The following is a 15,170-nucleotide window of genomic DNA, read 5'->3' as shown; positions in this document are numbered from 1 at the left end:
AGGACAAAATAAACAGTCATTACTTTCTTGCCTTTTTACCTTGCCTCACTGTGCCTCACTGTCGGGGCACCCAGTCTTGGCCTACTGTAGTCACATACTGTATTCATGTTCACAGTAAGTGGATGCAGAGGTAACTGGCATTGTGGCTCCCATCACAGAGCTACTCTGCCAGGAACCTGTAACCTGCTTTATGCATGGAAAAAGACAAGGGGGCTAATTTAGGGAAAGCTGGAGCTTCGATTGCCCTGCTGCTCTCGTTGGATATAGTAAGAGGCTCCAGCATGATCAGGTCCTGTCTTACATACAATCACAATCTAATTGGCTCTGCCTATACTTAAAGCAGCAGGACATGGCTGCAGGTCACTTGGCAAGCAGGTAGTGATGGGAAGGAAAAAATCGCAATTCTTGACTATTCACCTGGGTGTTAGTCATGACAAATTCCCCCAAAATAGATCTTCTCAGCAGGCAGCACATCTCTGTGATATTGGATTGGACACTGCTGATTATTAGGTTGTTGTTTTTTATTCAGTGGTGTTTTTTTTTAACCATTGACATTTTTTATTTTTCAATGGAGCCTCTGATGTAGATGTAAACATGGCCAAACAATTGTGAAACCAAAGATAACAAGACACACACATGAATATTCTATGATTTCTCCTATTCTAATGAGTGTTGGGTTGTAGTATAAATCGCTCTTGCTGCTTTGAAAGCTAGGAGGTTCTTCTTTTGCCTATAGCAACATGTGCTTGTCTCATCTGAACTTCTGTGTTACAGGGCAACGCAATCTTCCTGCTGCTGTGATTTTTAAAGTTTGTATTTATTGTCAATGTCCCTTCTGCTGAATTGGTCTTCAGCATTTCTAATTCTAAGTTACTAGGTAAACAAGACCTTTCCATTTGGACAGTTTCTTCTTCCCCGGGAATCCTTTTATATTATGTTACTTCTTGAGCTGCTTTCACATGGAGCAGTTTTGTATCAATATTTGTAAAGCAAAACTAGCGGTGGTTTCAAAGCATAGAAGAGACAGATCTGTCCAGTCTTAAATCTGTATGTTTCTTTCTTGTTTTTAGCTTGCAAAATAGTTTTTGCCTTTCTGGATGTTAATTCTTTTTTTTATTTAGATAATTGATGAAATAAGAAAACTTAATGAAGACCCAAAAGTACATGGACTGGTCCTACATTTGGCAGAACCCACCACTAAAGTGCTGAACGCAGTGCAGCCGGACAAAGACGTAGATGGGTAATACACATCATCCTCTGTCCCTGCATGTAGGCATTAACCCCTTAACGACTTGGCCCTTTTTAGTTTTTTCACTTCAATTTTTCACTCCCCACCTTCAAAAATCTATAACTTTTATTTTTCCACATAAAGAGCTTTGTTATGGCTTATTTTTTGCATAACAAATTGTACTTCATAGTGACGGTATTGAATATTCCATGCCGTGTACTGGGAAGCGGGAAAAAAAATTCTAAATGCAGTGAAAATTGTGAAAAAACACATTTGTGACATTTTTCTTGTGGGCTTCAATTTTACAGCTTTCACTGTGCACCCCAAATAACATGTCTACTTTATTCTTTGGGTCGGTGCGATTACGGGGATAACAAATTTGTATTTGTATAGGTTTTATAATGTTTTCATACATTTTACAAAAATTAAAACCTCCTGTACAAAATTTTTTTTTAATCTTCTGGCGCCAATAACTTTTTCATACTTTGGTGTATGGAGCTGTAGGGGGTGTCATTTTTTGCGACTTTTGATGGCGTTTTCACTGCTATAATTTTTAGGACTGCACGACCTTTTATCACTTTTTATTCTTTTTTTTTTTTTTATATTTTTCATAATGGCAAAAAGTGCCTTTCTTTTATTTTTACTTTAAACCTAGGTTGTCTGATCTATCTTATCATATACTGCCATACTACAGTATGGCAGTATATGAGGATTTTACTCCTCATTCATTACAATGTGCTGATAGCACATTGTAATGAGTTAAAACGAAGTAGCCTCAGGTATTCAGAACACCCGAGGCTACCATGGTGACAGATCGCTGCTGCCTGATGACAAGCCGCGATCGTCGGGAAAACTCCCACGATCAGTGCAATATGCAGCAAAGACTTAGTGGCTATGGAGAGGGCTCCCTCCCTAGTACGGCGCAAGTCGGGAGGGGTTAATCATCCTTTAGCCATGACTAGAGGCTCATTGGAGTAATGCTTTTATAAAATGTGTTACCAGCTGATCTATCTGTATTTGGTCCTTGCACCCAGTAATGGATTACAACACATGGCCAAATTTACATAGGTTTTATTAGGTTTCAGTAGAATTTAAAAAAAAAAAAAAAAAAATCAAAAAAAATATTTGCCATTTTGCCAAAATCTGAGACCAATAACTTTTTTACACTTTGGTGTACAGAACTATGTAAGGCGTTATTTTTTTTTGAGGTACTCGCTGATGTTTTAATTCAATTTCAATTCGTAACCTATATGACTCTTTGGTAGTTGTATTTTTCATGAAACTTTCATGGATGGAAAAATGGCGAATAAGAGTTGGTTCGGACATTTGGCCACTATTTTCCGTTATGTTGTTCACAGCCAGAAATAATCCCTTTTTAAAAAAAAAAAATATTTTGATAAAATGGCCATTTTGGGGTGTGGCGATACCTAACAGTTTTTTATTTTTACTGTTTATTTTTGTGTTCTAGGGAAAGGGGGGGGGGGTGTGATTTAAACTTTTTTACTGCAGGGTCTTATTGCTGATACTATATACCAGTGATGGCGAACCTTTGAAAGACCGAGTGCCCAAACTGCAACCCTTATACACTTATTTATTAAGTGCCAACACAGCAATTCTAGCATTAACTTATTAAAATCTTCTTGCTCCGTGCTGTAGCACAGCTTTCAACAGTCCTGAGGACACCAATATCGTTGACAGAAGGAGGGAAAATTTGGATTGCCATTGGAGCTTCCCTTGACAACCCACTGAACAGGAAGAATTGTAGGGCCAGGAGCTTCAATGGCTCCAATAAAAATCCAACCATGTCCACATCTATTCTTCCTGCAGTCTCACTTTAAAATAACGTTGAGTGTGCCACGTCATGGGCCTGTAGGAAGATCTCTTAAGTCCTGATTGATGAATTATGTGCTGGGGAAACAGCCTGAGTGCCCACTGAGAGGGCTCAGAGTGCCACCATTGGCACCCGTGCCATAGGTTCGCCACCACTGCTATATACTAAAATACTAATGTATTGCAGTATATAGTAATCTTACTGTTGCCATGACAACCGATCAGCGCCCTCAGGTGTCACTGGGAGTGCCGAATCGGCCATCCATGATGGCAGCGACCACTCTGCTATGTGCGACAGTTGCAGGTGGGTGTCAGCTGTGTTATACAGTCGATACCAGCTGTGTATGGTGAGGGCTCAGCCTGTGAGCTCTCTATACACCCCCTGCAGCCCTGGGATCTAATGGTACGTCCTGGGTTAAACAACTCAATGTTGCTCCAAGTCAGTCTCTCTGTGAATTCAACCTGTCCAATGGTGAATCAGAAATGATGCCAATTGGCAAGACAACCCCTACAAAGCAGAGGTTCTGTAGGTGGTGATTTTTCTGTTCTCCTTTTTATACTGTTGTTTTGGTCACTTTTGCACTTTGTTTCTGTCGCCCGTAGAGATTGCATTAGGCTATAACCCACAGAAGTTGCTCAGGTTAGTGCAGCTTATCCAAGATAGCACATCAATGCGAGCTGTGGCAAGGTTAGCTGTGTCTTTCAACACTGAGCATGAATCTTCTCCATTCTCTGGTGTCTGTCCAGAGCATAGAGCAGATCCCATGAGACAGACCAGTATAGGAGATATGAATCAGGCCATAGGATGGCATCAAACCAGCAGCAGGACTTCTACCTCTTCCTTTCTGCACTAAGGAGATTCCTCCCAGCAGGCTAGGAGTATCCATGTGTCTGCTCAAACTGTCAGGAACAGATTTTATAGTGTGGAGGGTGGGTGCAAGAGGGCCCGACACCCACAAGTTATTGTTGTGCTTGCAGCCTAACACTGTGCAGGGTGAATGGCATTTGCCAGAGAACACCAAGAGTCTGCAGATTCCTATAGAACATTCTGCTCCCTTCAACATCCGTTTGATTGTGGATCAATAGTGGTTTGGTGAGGCTGTATTAGCCAGAAGTACCCTTACCTTCCATTATGTACTGAAATGAGAATCCTAGACCTCCTGTGAGACCATACGGGTGTATTAGGCCATGCGTTCTTTCTGATGCATGACAATTCCAAGCCTCATGTGGCTGTAGTGTGTCAGCAGTTCCTGCATGATGGAGGCATTGATTCTATGGACAGACCTACCTATTCTCCAGATTTGAATCCAATAAAGCACATCTGGCAGATAATGGGGCTTATTTACTAAGGTCCTGCGACCGTGTTTCCCGACGTTTTCAGGAATTGCATCGCACGTGATCGGATTGTGATGCAATCGCGCCGGCTTCCACGCAACACAAATCAGGGTGGTGGGCCGACGGACGATCTAATGGATTCTGACAGTGTGTGAGAATTTACATTTAAAATTGTGTCGCAAGCCGAGCACTTGCATGCACCGGGAAGAAGGTGGTGAACTCCAGCATACCTGATCGGGGAAGAGACAGATGCAGGAATATCGGGTGCGCGCTGGTGGTTGAATCCCGGCAGACTTCATCCTCGTCGGATCTGGGACCAGGTAAGTAAATGTGCCCCATTGTCTCCGTCATCCATCCATCAAAGCCATGTTGCACCTCCACCACTCCTGTTTTTGGGGAATTTCTGCAGCACTTGGATCAGCCCGAAATGTAATTTTTCACTTAGATTTTGAGTCCCGATCCCCACTGAATATTAAATTTTGATTTTCATTGATCATCTCTGTTTTATTGTTGTAAACTCTTTCCACTAGAGGCAGCCCCGGGGTACAAGATAGGTTCTTTAGGTTTATAATTGTACTTCCAGACTATTTTTTTTTTTTTTTTTTTGGACCAGTGACAATTGGATTTTCAAAATGTTTGCTGTAATGGGACCAAAGTTTCATTCGACACCTTACAGTTGATCATTGCAGCCTGGGACTATAGTAAAGCATCCAGATAGATTCACCAGAGGTCACAGAGGGAACAGTCTTTAACTAGGGATCGTCTGTAAGTCGGGTGTCCTTAAGTAGGGGACCGCATGTATATAATAATGAGATATTCCACTTACAATTCCTTGAGATCTGAGATGTGGTATTTTAGAGTTCCCTTTATTTTTTGAGCAATGTACAGCAAATCTTATATTCGTGTTTTTTGTTTTTTTCCGCCAGGGTTACTGATGTCAACTTGGGAAAGATGATCCGTAGCAATGCCCAAGATGGCTTTATCTCTCCCACTGCAACTGGCATTATTGAGCTCATAGAACAAATAGGTAAGGTCTATTCTTTAGTCGCGTACCTCTCTTAAGAAAGATTCTGTGAATGAGCTACCATTGGTTTTATGGTGCGGCTGTGAGCCGTCGTCTAGTCTATTACACAAGAGCACTAAATAAACAAGATCCGCTTTACTATGTTGTAACATTACAAAATGCATCTGCTGGGTTACAGATGGACTGTGCCAAAACTCCTTATTCAAGCATGATAAACCAGGGACACTTGCTTATAGTTCCAGGCACTGTGACCGTGGGAATATTTGTATATTTGTTACCGTGACTACCTTCATCCTAAAAACAACTTTTGCAATTCTACTCATGAGCCAGAAGGGCTCTTGCACGGTGAGAACACCCTACGCAGCTACAGGATAGAGGGGTTCTGGTAACAACCCCCACAGCCCTTCTGGCTCATAAGCATATTATTAAAAGTTGTTTTTAGAAGGAAGGATGGATGCCATGGATAGGAAATATTATGCAATTACAGTCACAGCACGGGCTCTGTGAGTAATATATCCCTAGTTCATCATGCTTGATTTTGATTGTAGATTTCCTATAAGAATATAGTTAAAATAATTTTATTCTTTATGCCATGAGACTGAACACCCTTCCATGCTCATTACTGCTGTGATATACACATGATCTTGGTGTAGACCTGGTGTACCCAACATTAACCGCTCCATTTTGTTTGGTAGATCAGAGCTCATTGGAGGGGAAAAATGTGTTAATCGTTGGCGCTGATGCTTCCCTGGAGGCGCCTCTGCAATGTCTGCTGCAGAGGAAAGGTGCCGTGTCCTTGGTCAGCCCCTGGCAGTCCCAGCAGCTGCAGAACAAGGTAGAGAGATGGAGAACAGCTGCCGCTGCTCTGTTGAGTCACCATGTGTCACCATGTTTGCTTTTAGAATGTATAAGTTGGTTCATTGAAACATTTGTTCTTGTTGGATTGATCCTAAAAGAATGTATGTAAAGAGCAAACATGTTATATAACCATCTTTACCTTTCCAAGTACACACATGATATTTATTTAATGTATTTTTGCTGTTGTTTTTATGGATTTGGGTTGATTTTTAATGTCTTTTGGTGCAATAACCAACAAGGAAATATAAAATGCTAAAAAAATATCCAATAATTGATTTTTTTTTTTGTCAAGAAGAGTAAGTTATGTCCTGTGGGCCTGAGCATAAGAACGTCTCTGAGAGTGCAACAAGATGTTTATTAATATCTTTCTCACAGCTGAGAATAAGCATAATTTTTGGGAATGATGAACCTCCCACTAGTGATATTGCCATTAATGATATGACATGTAGTAATGGCATAATGCTACAGATGAGAAAGTGGAGCTTAAATTGAAGAAGCAGCTTTAGGGCACTACCTGCTCATCTGTATGTACAACAAACAGGCATTGCTCTGAGACACAAGTGTATTATATGCCTTGCAGTACAGCACCAGAGATTTTCTCCAAATAGCAGCCACTTTGAGAAGACCCAGCAGAAGGTTTATTTATTCTACTTTGCTAGACAAGGCTGACTATCTGTGCCCTTTGCCCAGAGAAGGCTTGTTTCATTCATTCTTGTACCTGGTTACTGAACTGCCTATAGATTTCTCCTGCACACACTAGTAAATTTTTAACGTTCATTGAATTTTGTGGCAATGTAAACAAAACTTGGTTCCTCTGGAGCTTCACTAAGCCTTCTAATAATTTGCATTTCACTCTCTAATTGCTAGGAGGTGCTTTTCCAGGTATTAGATTATGTAAAGGGAATTGGTCAAATGTTCATAAAATGTTGGGAAGCATCCCTGGAGATCTGTTTAACTATACCTATGTGTGTGCAGTAGTAACCATGCCTGTGTGTGTGTGCGGTGGTAACCATGCCTATGTGTGTGTGTGTGCGGTGGTAACCATGCCTATGTGTGTGTGTGTGCGGTGGTAACCATGCCTATGTGTGTGTGTGTGCGGTGGTAACCACGCCTGTGTGTGTGTGCGGTGGTAACCACGCCTGTGTGTGTGTGCGGTGGTAACCACGCCTGTGTGTGTGTGCGCGGTGGTAACCACGCCTGTGTGTGTGTGTGCGGTGGTAACCATGCCTATGTGTGTGTGTGTGCGGTGGTAACCATGCCTATGTGTGTGTGTGTGCGGTGGTAACCACGCCTGTGTGTGTGTGCGGTGGTAACCACGCCTGTGTGTGTGTGCGCGGTGGTAACCACGCCTGTGTGTGTGTGCGCGGTGGTAACCACGCCTGTGTGTGTGTGCGCGGTGGTAACCACGCCTGTGTGTGTGTGCGCGGTGGTAACCACGCCTGTGTGTGTGTGCGCGGTGGTAACCACGCCTGTGTGTGTGTGCGCGGTGGTAACCACGCCTGTGTGTGTGTGCGCGGTGGTAACCACGCCTGTGTGTGTGTGCGCGGTGGTAACCACGCCTGTGTGTGTGTGCGCGGTGGTAACCACGCCTGTGTGTGTGTGCGCGGTGGTAACCACGCCTGTGTGTGTGTGCGCGGTGGTAACCACGCCTGTGTGTGTGTGCGCGGTGGTAACCACGCCTGTGTGTGTGTGCGGTGGTAACCACGCCTGTGTGTGTGTGCGGTGGTAACCACGCCTGTGTGTGTGTGCGGTGGTAACCACGCCTGTGTGTGTGTGCGGTGGTAACCACGCCTGTGTGTGTGTGCGGTGGTAACCACGCCTGTGTGTGTGTGGGCGGTGGTAACCACGCCTGTGTGTGTGTGGGCGGTGGTAACCACGCCTGTGTGTGTGTGGGCGGTGGTAACCACGCCTGTGTGTGTGTGCGGTGGTAACCACGCCTGTGTGTGTGTGCGGTGGTAACCACGCCTGTGTGTGTGTGGGCGGTGGTAACCACGCCTGTGTGTGTGTGGGCGGTGGTAACCGTGTGTGTGTGTGTGTGTGTGTGTGTGTGTGTGTGTGTGTGTGCGTGCGCGCGGCGGTAACCATGCCTGTGTGTGTGTGCGCGGCGGTAACCATGCCTGTGTGTGTGTGTGTGTGTGTGTGCGCGCGGCGGTAACCATGCCTATGTGTGTGTGTGTGCGCGGCGGTAACCATGCCTATGTGTGTGTGTGTGTGTGCGCGGCGGTAACCATGCCTGTGTGTGTGTGTGTGTGTGCGCGCGCGGCGGTAACCATGCCTGTGTGTGTGTGTGCGCGCGCGGCGGTAACCATGCCTGTGTGTGTGTGTGCGCGCGCGGCGGTAACCATGCCTGTGTGTGTGCGCGCGGCGGTAACCATGCCTGTGTGTGTGTGCGCGCGGCGGTAACCATGCCTGTGTGTGCGCGCGTGTGTGCGCGCGGCGGTAAGCATGCCTGTGTGTGTGTGGCGGTAAGCGTGTGTGTGTGTGGCGGTAACCATGCCTGTGTGTAGCAGCCTTCTGGTTTATTACTACAGTTTCTACTGCCTGCTTTCCCGCAAAACTGCAGCGTTTTACTGTAATCATGTTTGGAGTTCGGCTATAATGTTCCATGTGGAAAGGGGAAACACTGACTCCGTATATCATACATCACTTTTTCTGCCTACGCCACTGTGGTTGGTTTTTGAAATCCAGTTTACACAAACTTTTATTTCGGACTAACCACAGTCGTGTACGGCCAGAGCAAGAGCTGAACTGATTATTCCTAATATTTAGACTGAACAATTGGTTTGTGCAAAGTTTGTTGAAAGATTAATTATTCTTTGAATCTCATCCACTGTTGCAACTGTACACACATCAGTGTGTCAGCCACTACAATGACTTTGCAGACATTAGCAAGACCCTCTAGTGATACAGGATTAAGACCTATATTCTTCCTGGTAGTTCAGGATATGAGGAATACAGGCAGTCTCCCGGGTTACGTACATGTCGGCTTGTTCTTAATGAATTTGTATGCAAGTCAACTGTATTTTATAATTGTAGCACCAGACAAAATATTTTTCTCTGTGACAATTGGATTGTCCCTTTGGGACTTGGCCTATTTTGGACTCTAGGACGCGGACCCATCTTTCAAATCTGTCCTGTGTCACTAAGTGGTTTAGCTTTGGGACGCTACAAGATATCCAGGGGATTTTGAGATTGTCTACTTTATGTTGGCATGGTTTTTATTCCAAATATTTTACTAGAATGTTATGAGGCTCAAAATTTGGGTGCCATTTTTCAAAATTTTTTGGAAAATTAGCAAAACGCTTATTTATATGGACCTGCTCAAATTTTTAATTGACACTGAGGGGCCTAAATAATAGCAAGACTTGTAAATTACCCCTTTTATGGAAAACTACATATAGAAAAATACTATTAAGACATTTTTTTATAGGGGTTAAAACAAAATGGAGGCGCGGTCTACAAATTGTAATATTTTTTCACAATACACTCATTTTGGGTGGAAAATTAAACATTTGCAATGGATTAAATGAAAAAAGGCTCCACAAAGTTTGATGCCCAATTTCTCCTGAGTACACGGATACCCCATATGTCGTGGTACCCTGCTGTATGGGCGCACGGACGAGCATAAAATTGAAGGAGCACCATCCAGAGCAGATTTGCATTGTCACATTGTACAGGATATAATTTTTTTTTTCTTTTTTTTTTTTTTTCTTTTTTTTTTATTGTGAACCTATAAGGGCTTATTTTTTTGACACATGAGATGCACTTTTCTGGTACATTTTTTTGGGGGGAATCTATAGTTAATTGGTGAGATTTTATTATCTCTTTGTTGGTGGAGGAAATGAAAATCATCAATTTTAGGAAGATTTTTGGGGATTTTTTTTTTTTGGCCGTTTACCGTACCATAAAAATAGTATATTTAATTTTATTCTATGGGTCGCCACGATTAAGAAATAGCTAATTTTATATCGATTTAAAAAAAATAAAATAAATGTTTTCCTATTTTTACTGAATAAAAAGTAATTTGTTGAAAATGTTCTTAATTTTAGCATCACCGTCTTTCATATGCATAACCTTTTTTATTTTTCGGCTGACAAATCTGGTTAAGGGCTTAGTTTGTGTGAGAAGCGTTCTTTTAAGTGGTCTTCTTTTAGATTGCGTAACATTCTTTCATTACTCTTTAGAGTATTTATTTTAGAGCGCAACTCAAAATTATCTTTTTTCGGAATGTGTTTTGCGGGTTTTTTTGTTTTTTTTGCAGGTCCAGTAATGATTCTGTTTTATTATAGTGATTCTTACGGATGCGGCAATACCAAATATGTGGTTTTTTTTTTTTTTTTGCATGTTTGTGCTCTTATTCAAGTCCAACACACTACTCTACAATACTTATTTATTGTAGAGCAGTATAAACTGCAGATAGTTTACAGTCAGACCCCCTTGGGTCTGACTGCCTAGAACAGCGGTGGCGAACTTATGGCACGCGTGCCAGAGGGGGCACGCACAGCCCTCACTGCTGGCACGCGCCCCATCCTCCCAACCACTACCAGGTGCGGACAACCACTGTCCACACCTGGTTGTCATGGCTGTTAGCAGTATCGGAGCTGCGCTCTGATACTGCTAACAGCCATGACAGAGCAGGGCGCCGACACTGCCTGCTCTGTCACTCTTATCACAGCAGCACACAGGACGGTAAAGCGTCCCAGCGCTGGCAGCGAAATGATGTCATTACGCTGCCAGCGCTGTGGAACCTTACTCCGTGTGCGCTGCAGTGATCAGCCGGAGGAACGCCGAGTCTGAGGTGAGTGTATTTATTTATTTTTTTAATTCAGCGCATCCACGGGGCATAGTAGATCAGCAGGAGGCTGATTTCCTGCCCGCTCCCGTACCTCCCATAAAACTCAGCAACCGGCCCGAAAGTCACTGCACAAACTGTGCCTGCTACCACAAGCCCTCCCCGCGCCCGAACTCCAGCCTGTTCTGCCCGCTATCACAGCCCCCCCGCAAGAACTCCGGCCGCTCTCACTCCCCCCCCTGCTCAACTCCGGTCGCTGCCCCCCCCCCCAACACCCCCTCCCCTGGAACTGATGCCTCATAACCACACTGCCCCGAACTCCAGATGTTGCATTACCCCCCCCCCCCCCCCTCCGGAACAACAGACACCTAAGCAAGAGCAAGTAACATATGTATTTATATATATAAATTTATATGTGCATTTGTATATACCTGTGTGAGGGCTTATTTTTTGCGTAACGTATTTTACTTCTCTTTTATTATTCCATGTCGTGTACTGGGAAGCTGTAGATTTTAATACTTTCGCTGTGCGCTCCAAATCATTTGTGTCCTTTATTCTTTGGTTCGGTAAACTCACAGTGTAGGTTTGTAGGTTTTATTGTGTTTTAATGCTTTTTCTATAATTAAAACAGTGTACGAAAAAGAGAATAGTTTTGCCATCTTGTGACGCTAATAACTTTAGTGCACGGAGCTGGGGAGGTGTGATTTTTTTGCTTAATGAGCTGTTGTTTTCATTGCTACTATTTTGAGGACTGCGTGACCTTTTGATAACTTTTTATTACTCTTTTATGTGATGTAAAATGGTGTAAAAGTGGCGTTTCAGTGTGTATAGGACTGCTGTAATCCGAGCTCAGACAGTCCTGTGTATTCTAAACTAAACCGTCAGTTTTCAGGTTAAATTGCCGTACTGGCACTTTGCGATAAGTAATTAGGTTTTGGGTTGCAGTTTGGGCACTCGGTCTCTAAAAGGTTCGCCATCACTGGCCTAGAAGGTCGAGCAGCCCCGAAGAGAATCGGATCCCCCCCCCCCCCCCCTGGTAAGCAGCATGGGGGATCCGATCCATAACTGGAAGACCCTTAGACGAGCTAATAACTGTTAGGATTTCTGAATTGAATACTCTGTATTGGCAGTGAGGTCTGAAAGCAAAACTTAGCCAATCAGAGCTCAGCTTTTATTTTTTCCCAGCCGTTTATAAAATGAAAGCTAAGCTCTGATTGGTTGCCATGCCATGCTGTCCTGCACTTTTGATAAATGAGGCCCAATATGTATACGATTTAATGTATCCCATGTCCTTTAACTTGCTTTCATTTATTTTCACTCTAGCTCAGTGCTGCTGAAATAGTTGTTATTGGAAGTGCTAAACCTCAGTGGATTCCAGTCAGCTGGATAAAGCAAGGAACCATTGTTATCTTTTCAGGTAGGTGGCACTATAAGGGGATTTATCACATTCTTCTTTTTTTTTTTGCACCTTTTTTTGGGTCTGAAAGACTCGTATGCCAGATTTATGACCCAAATAAATCAAACAAGCCCAAAACAGACAGCATTTCCAGATGCCACTTAAAGGGAAGTGTACCTGTTCCTAAATCCCTCTAGAACTGTGGGTCACAAAGAAGAGAATGGATACAACAGCAGCATGACTATGACACTTAAGATAGTTTTACATTGGTGTTGGTGCTGTGCATCCATTGCATTTTGTCTCTGTTTTGCTTGCGTCTTGACTCATAATCCGCTAAAAAACCCTGAAGGTTTAACCACTTAGTGACTGCCCGTACAGATTTCTTAGTCGGTCACTGAGGGGCCTTGGGCTAGGCTGACGGGTTTCTCCGTCGGCCTAACCGAAGGTCTGCACAGGCCCCCCCATACAGGGGAGAGCAGTACCCTCAGAGGGAGGGGGCTCCCTCCTGGGACACGAGGGTGGGGTGCTGTCTTTGCAGCCGGAGACCTAATGAAGCTGCCTGTCAGCCAATGCAGATGCATGGACTGACACTTCTAATGCACTGCATTACATGGTTATTGCAGTGCATCAGTATGAACTAGTGATCACATGATCACTAGTTCATATGCCGGTATTGTAAAAACAAAAAAAGTACAAAAAAACATAAAAAATAAAATTCAGTAAAATGTCCCAAAAGTTCCTGGTGGTGAACCCCGTACAGAAAAATGCGCTCACATGTCCGAATTGCCACTTTTTAGCCCTTTTGCAACACATAAAAAAGGTAAGCTGTTTCCGGAAAAAATGGCACCTTGGCCATATCCGTACTCTCGTATGAAAAGATTATTGGAGTCAGAATATGGTAAAAGGAATAACTTTCTGAAAGTTATGAGCAAATGAGCTTGGTCACGAAGGGGTTAACATTGCTTTGAAAACATAACACCTGGTTTCTCAGCCTCATCAGTGACCTACCATCAGTTTCTTTTCATGGGCCCATAGACCTTATTGTCTTCAGTGGTCCTCATTAGTGAAAATCAATGGAAATATTTCAAGCCGTGCTCAGCCCTGCTGCTGGCCTGCCGAGTTGACCGGCCACGCTCACGCGACACCATTCCCAGCATTGGTGAGCGTGGCCGGCCACCTTGGCTGGTGGGAAGCTTGGCTGAGGGCGGCTTCCTTGCCCCTGTAACCAAACAGGTTTATTTCTTTTAACCCCTTCCCTATAATAGTACGGTGTGGTGGGAAGTGACTTAACGATGTAATAGCACAGCGTGCGGTAGGTGCCGGCTCCGTACAGAATGGGTGTCAGCACTTGCCGACATGGCTCAGACACAGTGATTGCGGCAAGATGGCGGCTGTTCCTGATGGCCATCCATCCTACCCCATGAACCAGAGGGGTTTCGCTACCCCCCCCCCCTTTCACTTCATGATGGCTGCTATTGGCTCACTCTTATTGCACTTATTGCTTTTGTCTTGTCAAACTGGACCAGCGCTGGGTGAAAGCAAAATTCAGCGATTATTTTTGCTGTCTAGAACAGCACCAATTATCAATGGAAGGGGTAGTGTCTGGTGGCATCATGCCATCTCCCAGAGAGCTCCGACTGACCGACCTGTGTACCCACTGTATGTGGATAACTTTTATCCCAGCCTTCCCCTATTCCATCACTCAGTTCCAGAGGTTCTGTAGCGTGCGGCACTGTATGCAAAAACCATAGAGGTCCCCTGGATTTTGGAAGGAGTTTGCAAACTAGGGTTTTATGTTTTCTATTTCCCCTTCAAGCCTCTGTTCTTTATTTATTATTATTATTATTATTATTATTATTACTATTATTACTATTATTACTATTATTATTATTTATTTATATGCCAAGTTCTTTATCATTCCGGAGCCCTGCTGTATTTTCTGGCGAGCATTTAGGATCACATGTAGGGCCTTTCTCGCATCAGGAAACATGGCTTCCTAATCAGAGAGATGACATTTCATAGTGGCACAACCTGGGTGTCACATAATGGGCACTGAAGTTTCCAGAAATAATTACAATTTCCATCAATTTCCCTTTCAAGTGCCCCCCTGTGCCCGTACAGCAGGGTACAGTAATAATATGTGTATTGGCATACTCGGGAGGAATTGCACTAAACATTGTGAAATGCATTTTCCGTTTTAACCCATTGTGAGGGTGAACATTTTAGTGTTCAATGAATCTATTGTAAGATAAAATTACATTTCTGTAATTTCATTTTTATTTTTCACCCTCATGAAACGCTCATAGGGTTAACAAACTTGCCAAAGGATGTTTTAAATATTTTGAGGGGTGCAGTTTCTAAAATGGTATAATTTGTGGTATAATTATAAATTGGCCCTCCAAAAATAGGTTTTGTTGAAAATCTGAAAAATCACACCTAAAGTTAGAAGCCTCCTAACATCCTAAAAAAAGGAAAGGATATTTGAAAAATGATGCCCAGTTAAAGGGGTTATCCGGGTTTAAAAATTTTTTATGGCCGGGCTGGGGAGGGCTATTTAAACATAATAAACATGTACTTACCTCCTCCGGTGCTGCCGATGTCCCGCGCCGCGGCCCGTCTTCTCCGTGCGCCGGTTTCATTACACCGGCGCACATGGAACTTCTGGCCGGCCGGATGCTCCCATGCGCACCATCTCCCAGCGCTTACA

The 15,170-nt window shown here is 43.7% G+C and overlaps 1 protein-coding gene across 1 annotated transcript in view; it reads left to right on the top strand.

Moving 5' to 3' along the window:
• MTHFD1L (methylenetetrahydrofolate dehydrogenase (NADP+ dependent) 1 like) overlaps positions 1 to 15,170 on the top strand; it is a 179,952-nt gene that overhangs the window by 19,024 nt on the left and 145,758 nt on the right. Inside the window, exons 5-8 of the mRNA XM_072140896.1 lie at positions 1,122 to 1,240; positions 5,320 to 5,420; positions 6,113 to 6,252; positions 12,391 to 12,484. Of these exons, the coding sequence (XP_071996997.1) occupies positions 1,122 to 1,240; positions 5,320 to 5,420; positions 6,113 to 6,252; positions 12,391 to 12,484 (454 nt within the window). The remainder of the gene's footprint in view (positions 1 to 1,121; positions 1,241 to 5,319; positions 5,421 to 6,112; positions 6,253 to 12,390; positions 12,485 to 15,170) is intronic.

This window comes from Engystomops pustulosus, chromosome 3, assembly GCF_040894005.1.
Source record: "Engystomops pustulosus chromosome 3, aEngPut4.maternal, whole genome shotgun sequence".
In the NCBI taxonomy this organism is placed as follows: domain Eukaryota; kingdom Metazoa; phylum Chordata; class Amphibia; order Anura; family Leptodactylidae; genus Engystomops; species Engystomops pustulosus.
Note: the sequence above shows the minus strand (reverse complement) of the source record. Positions and strands in the feature narration are given on the sequence as shown.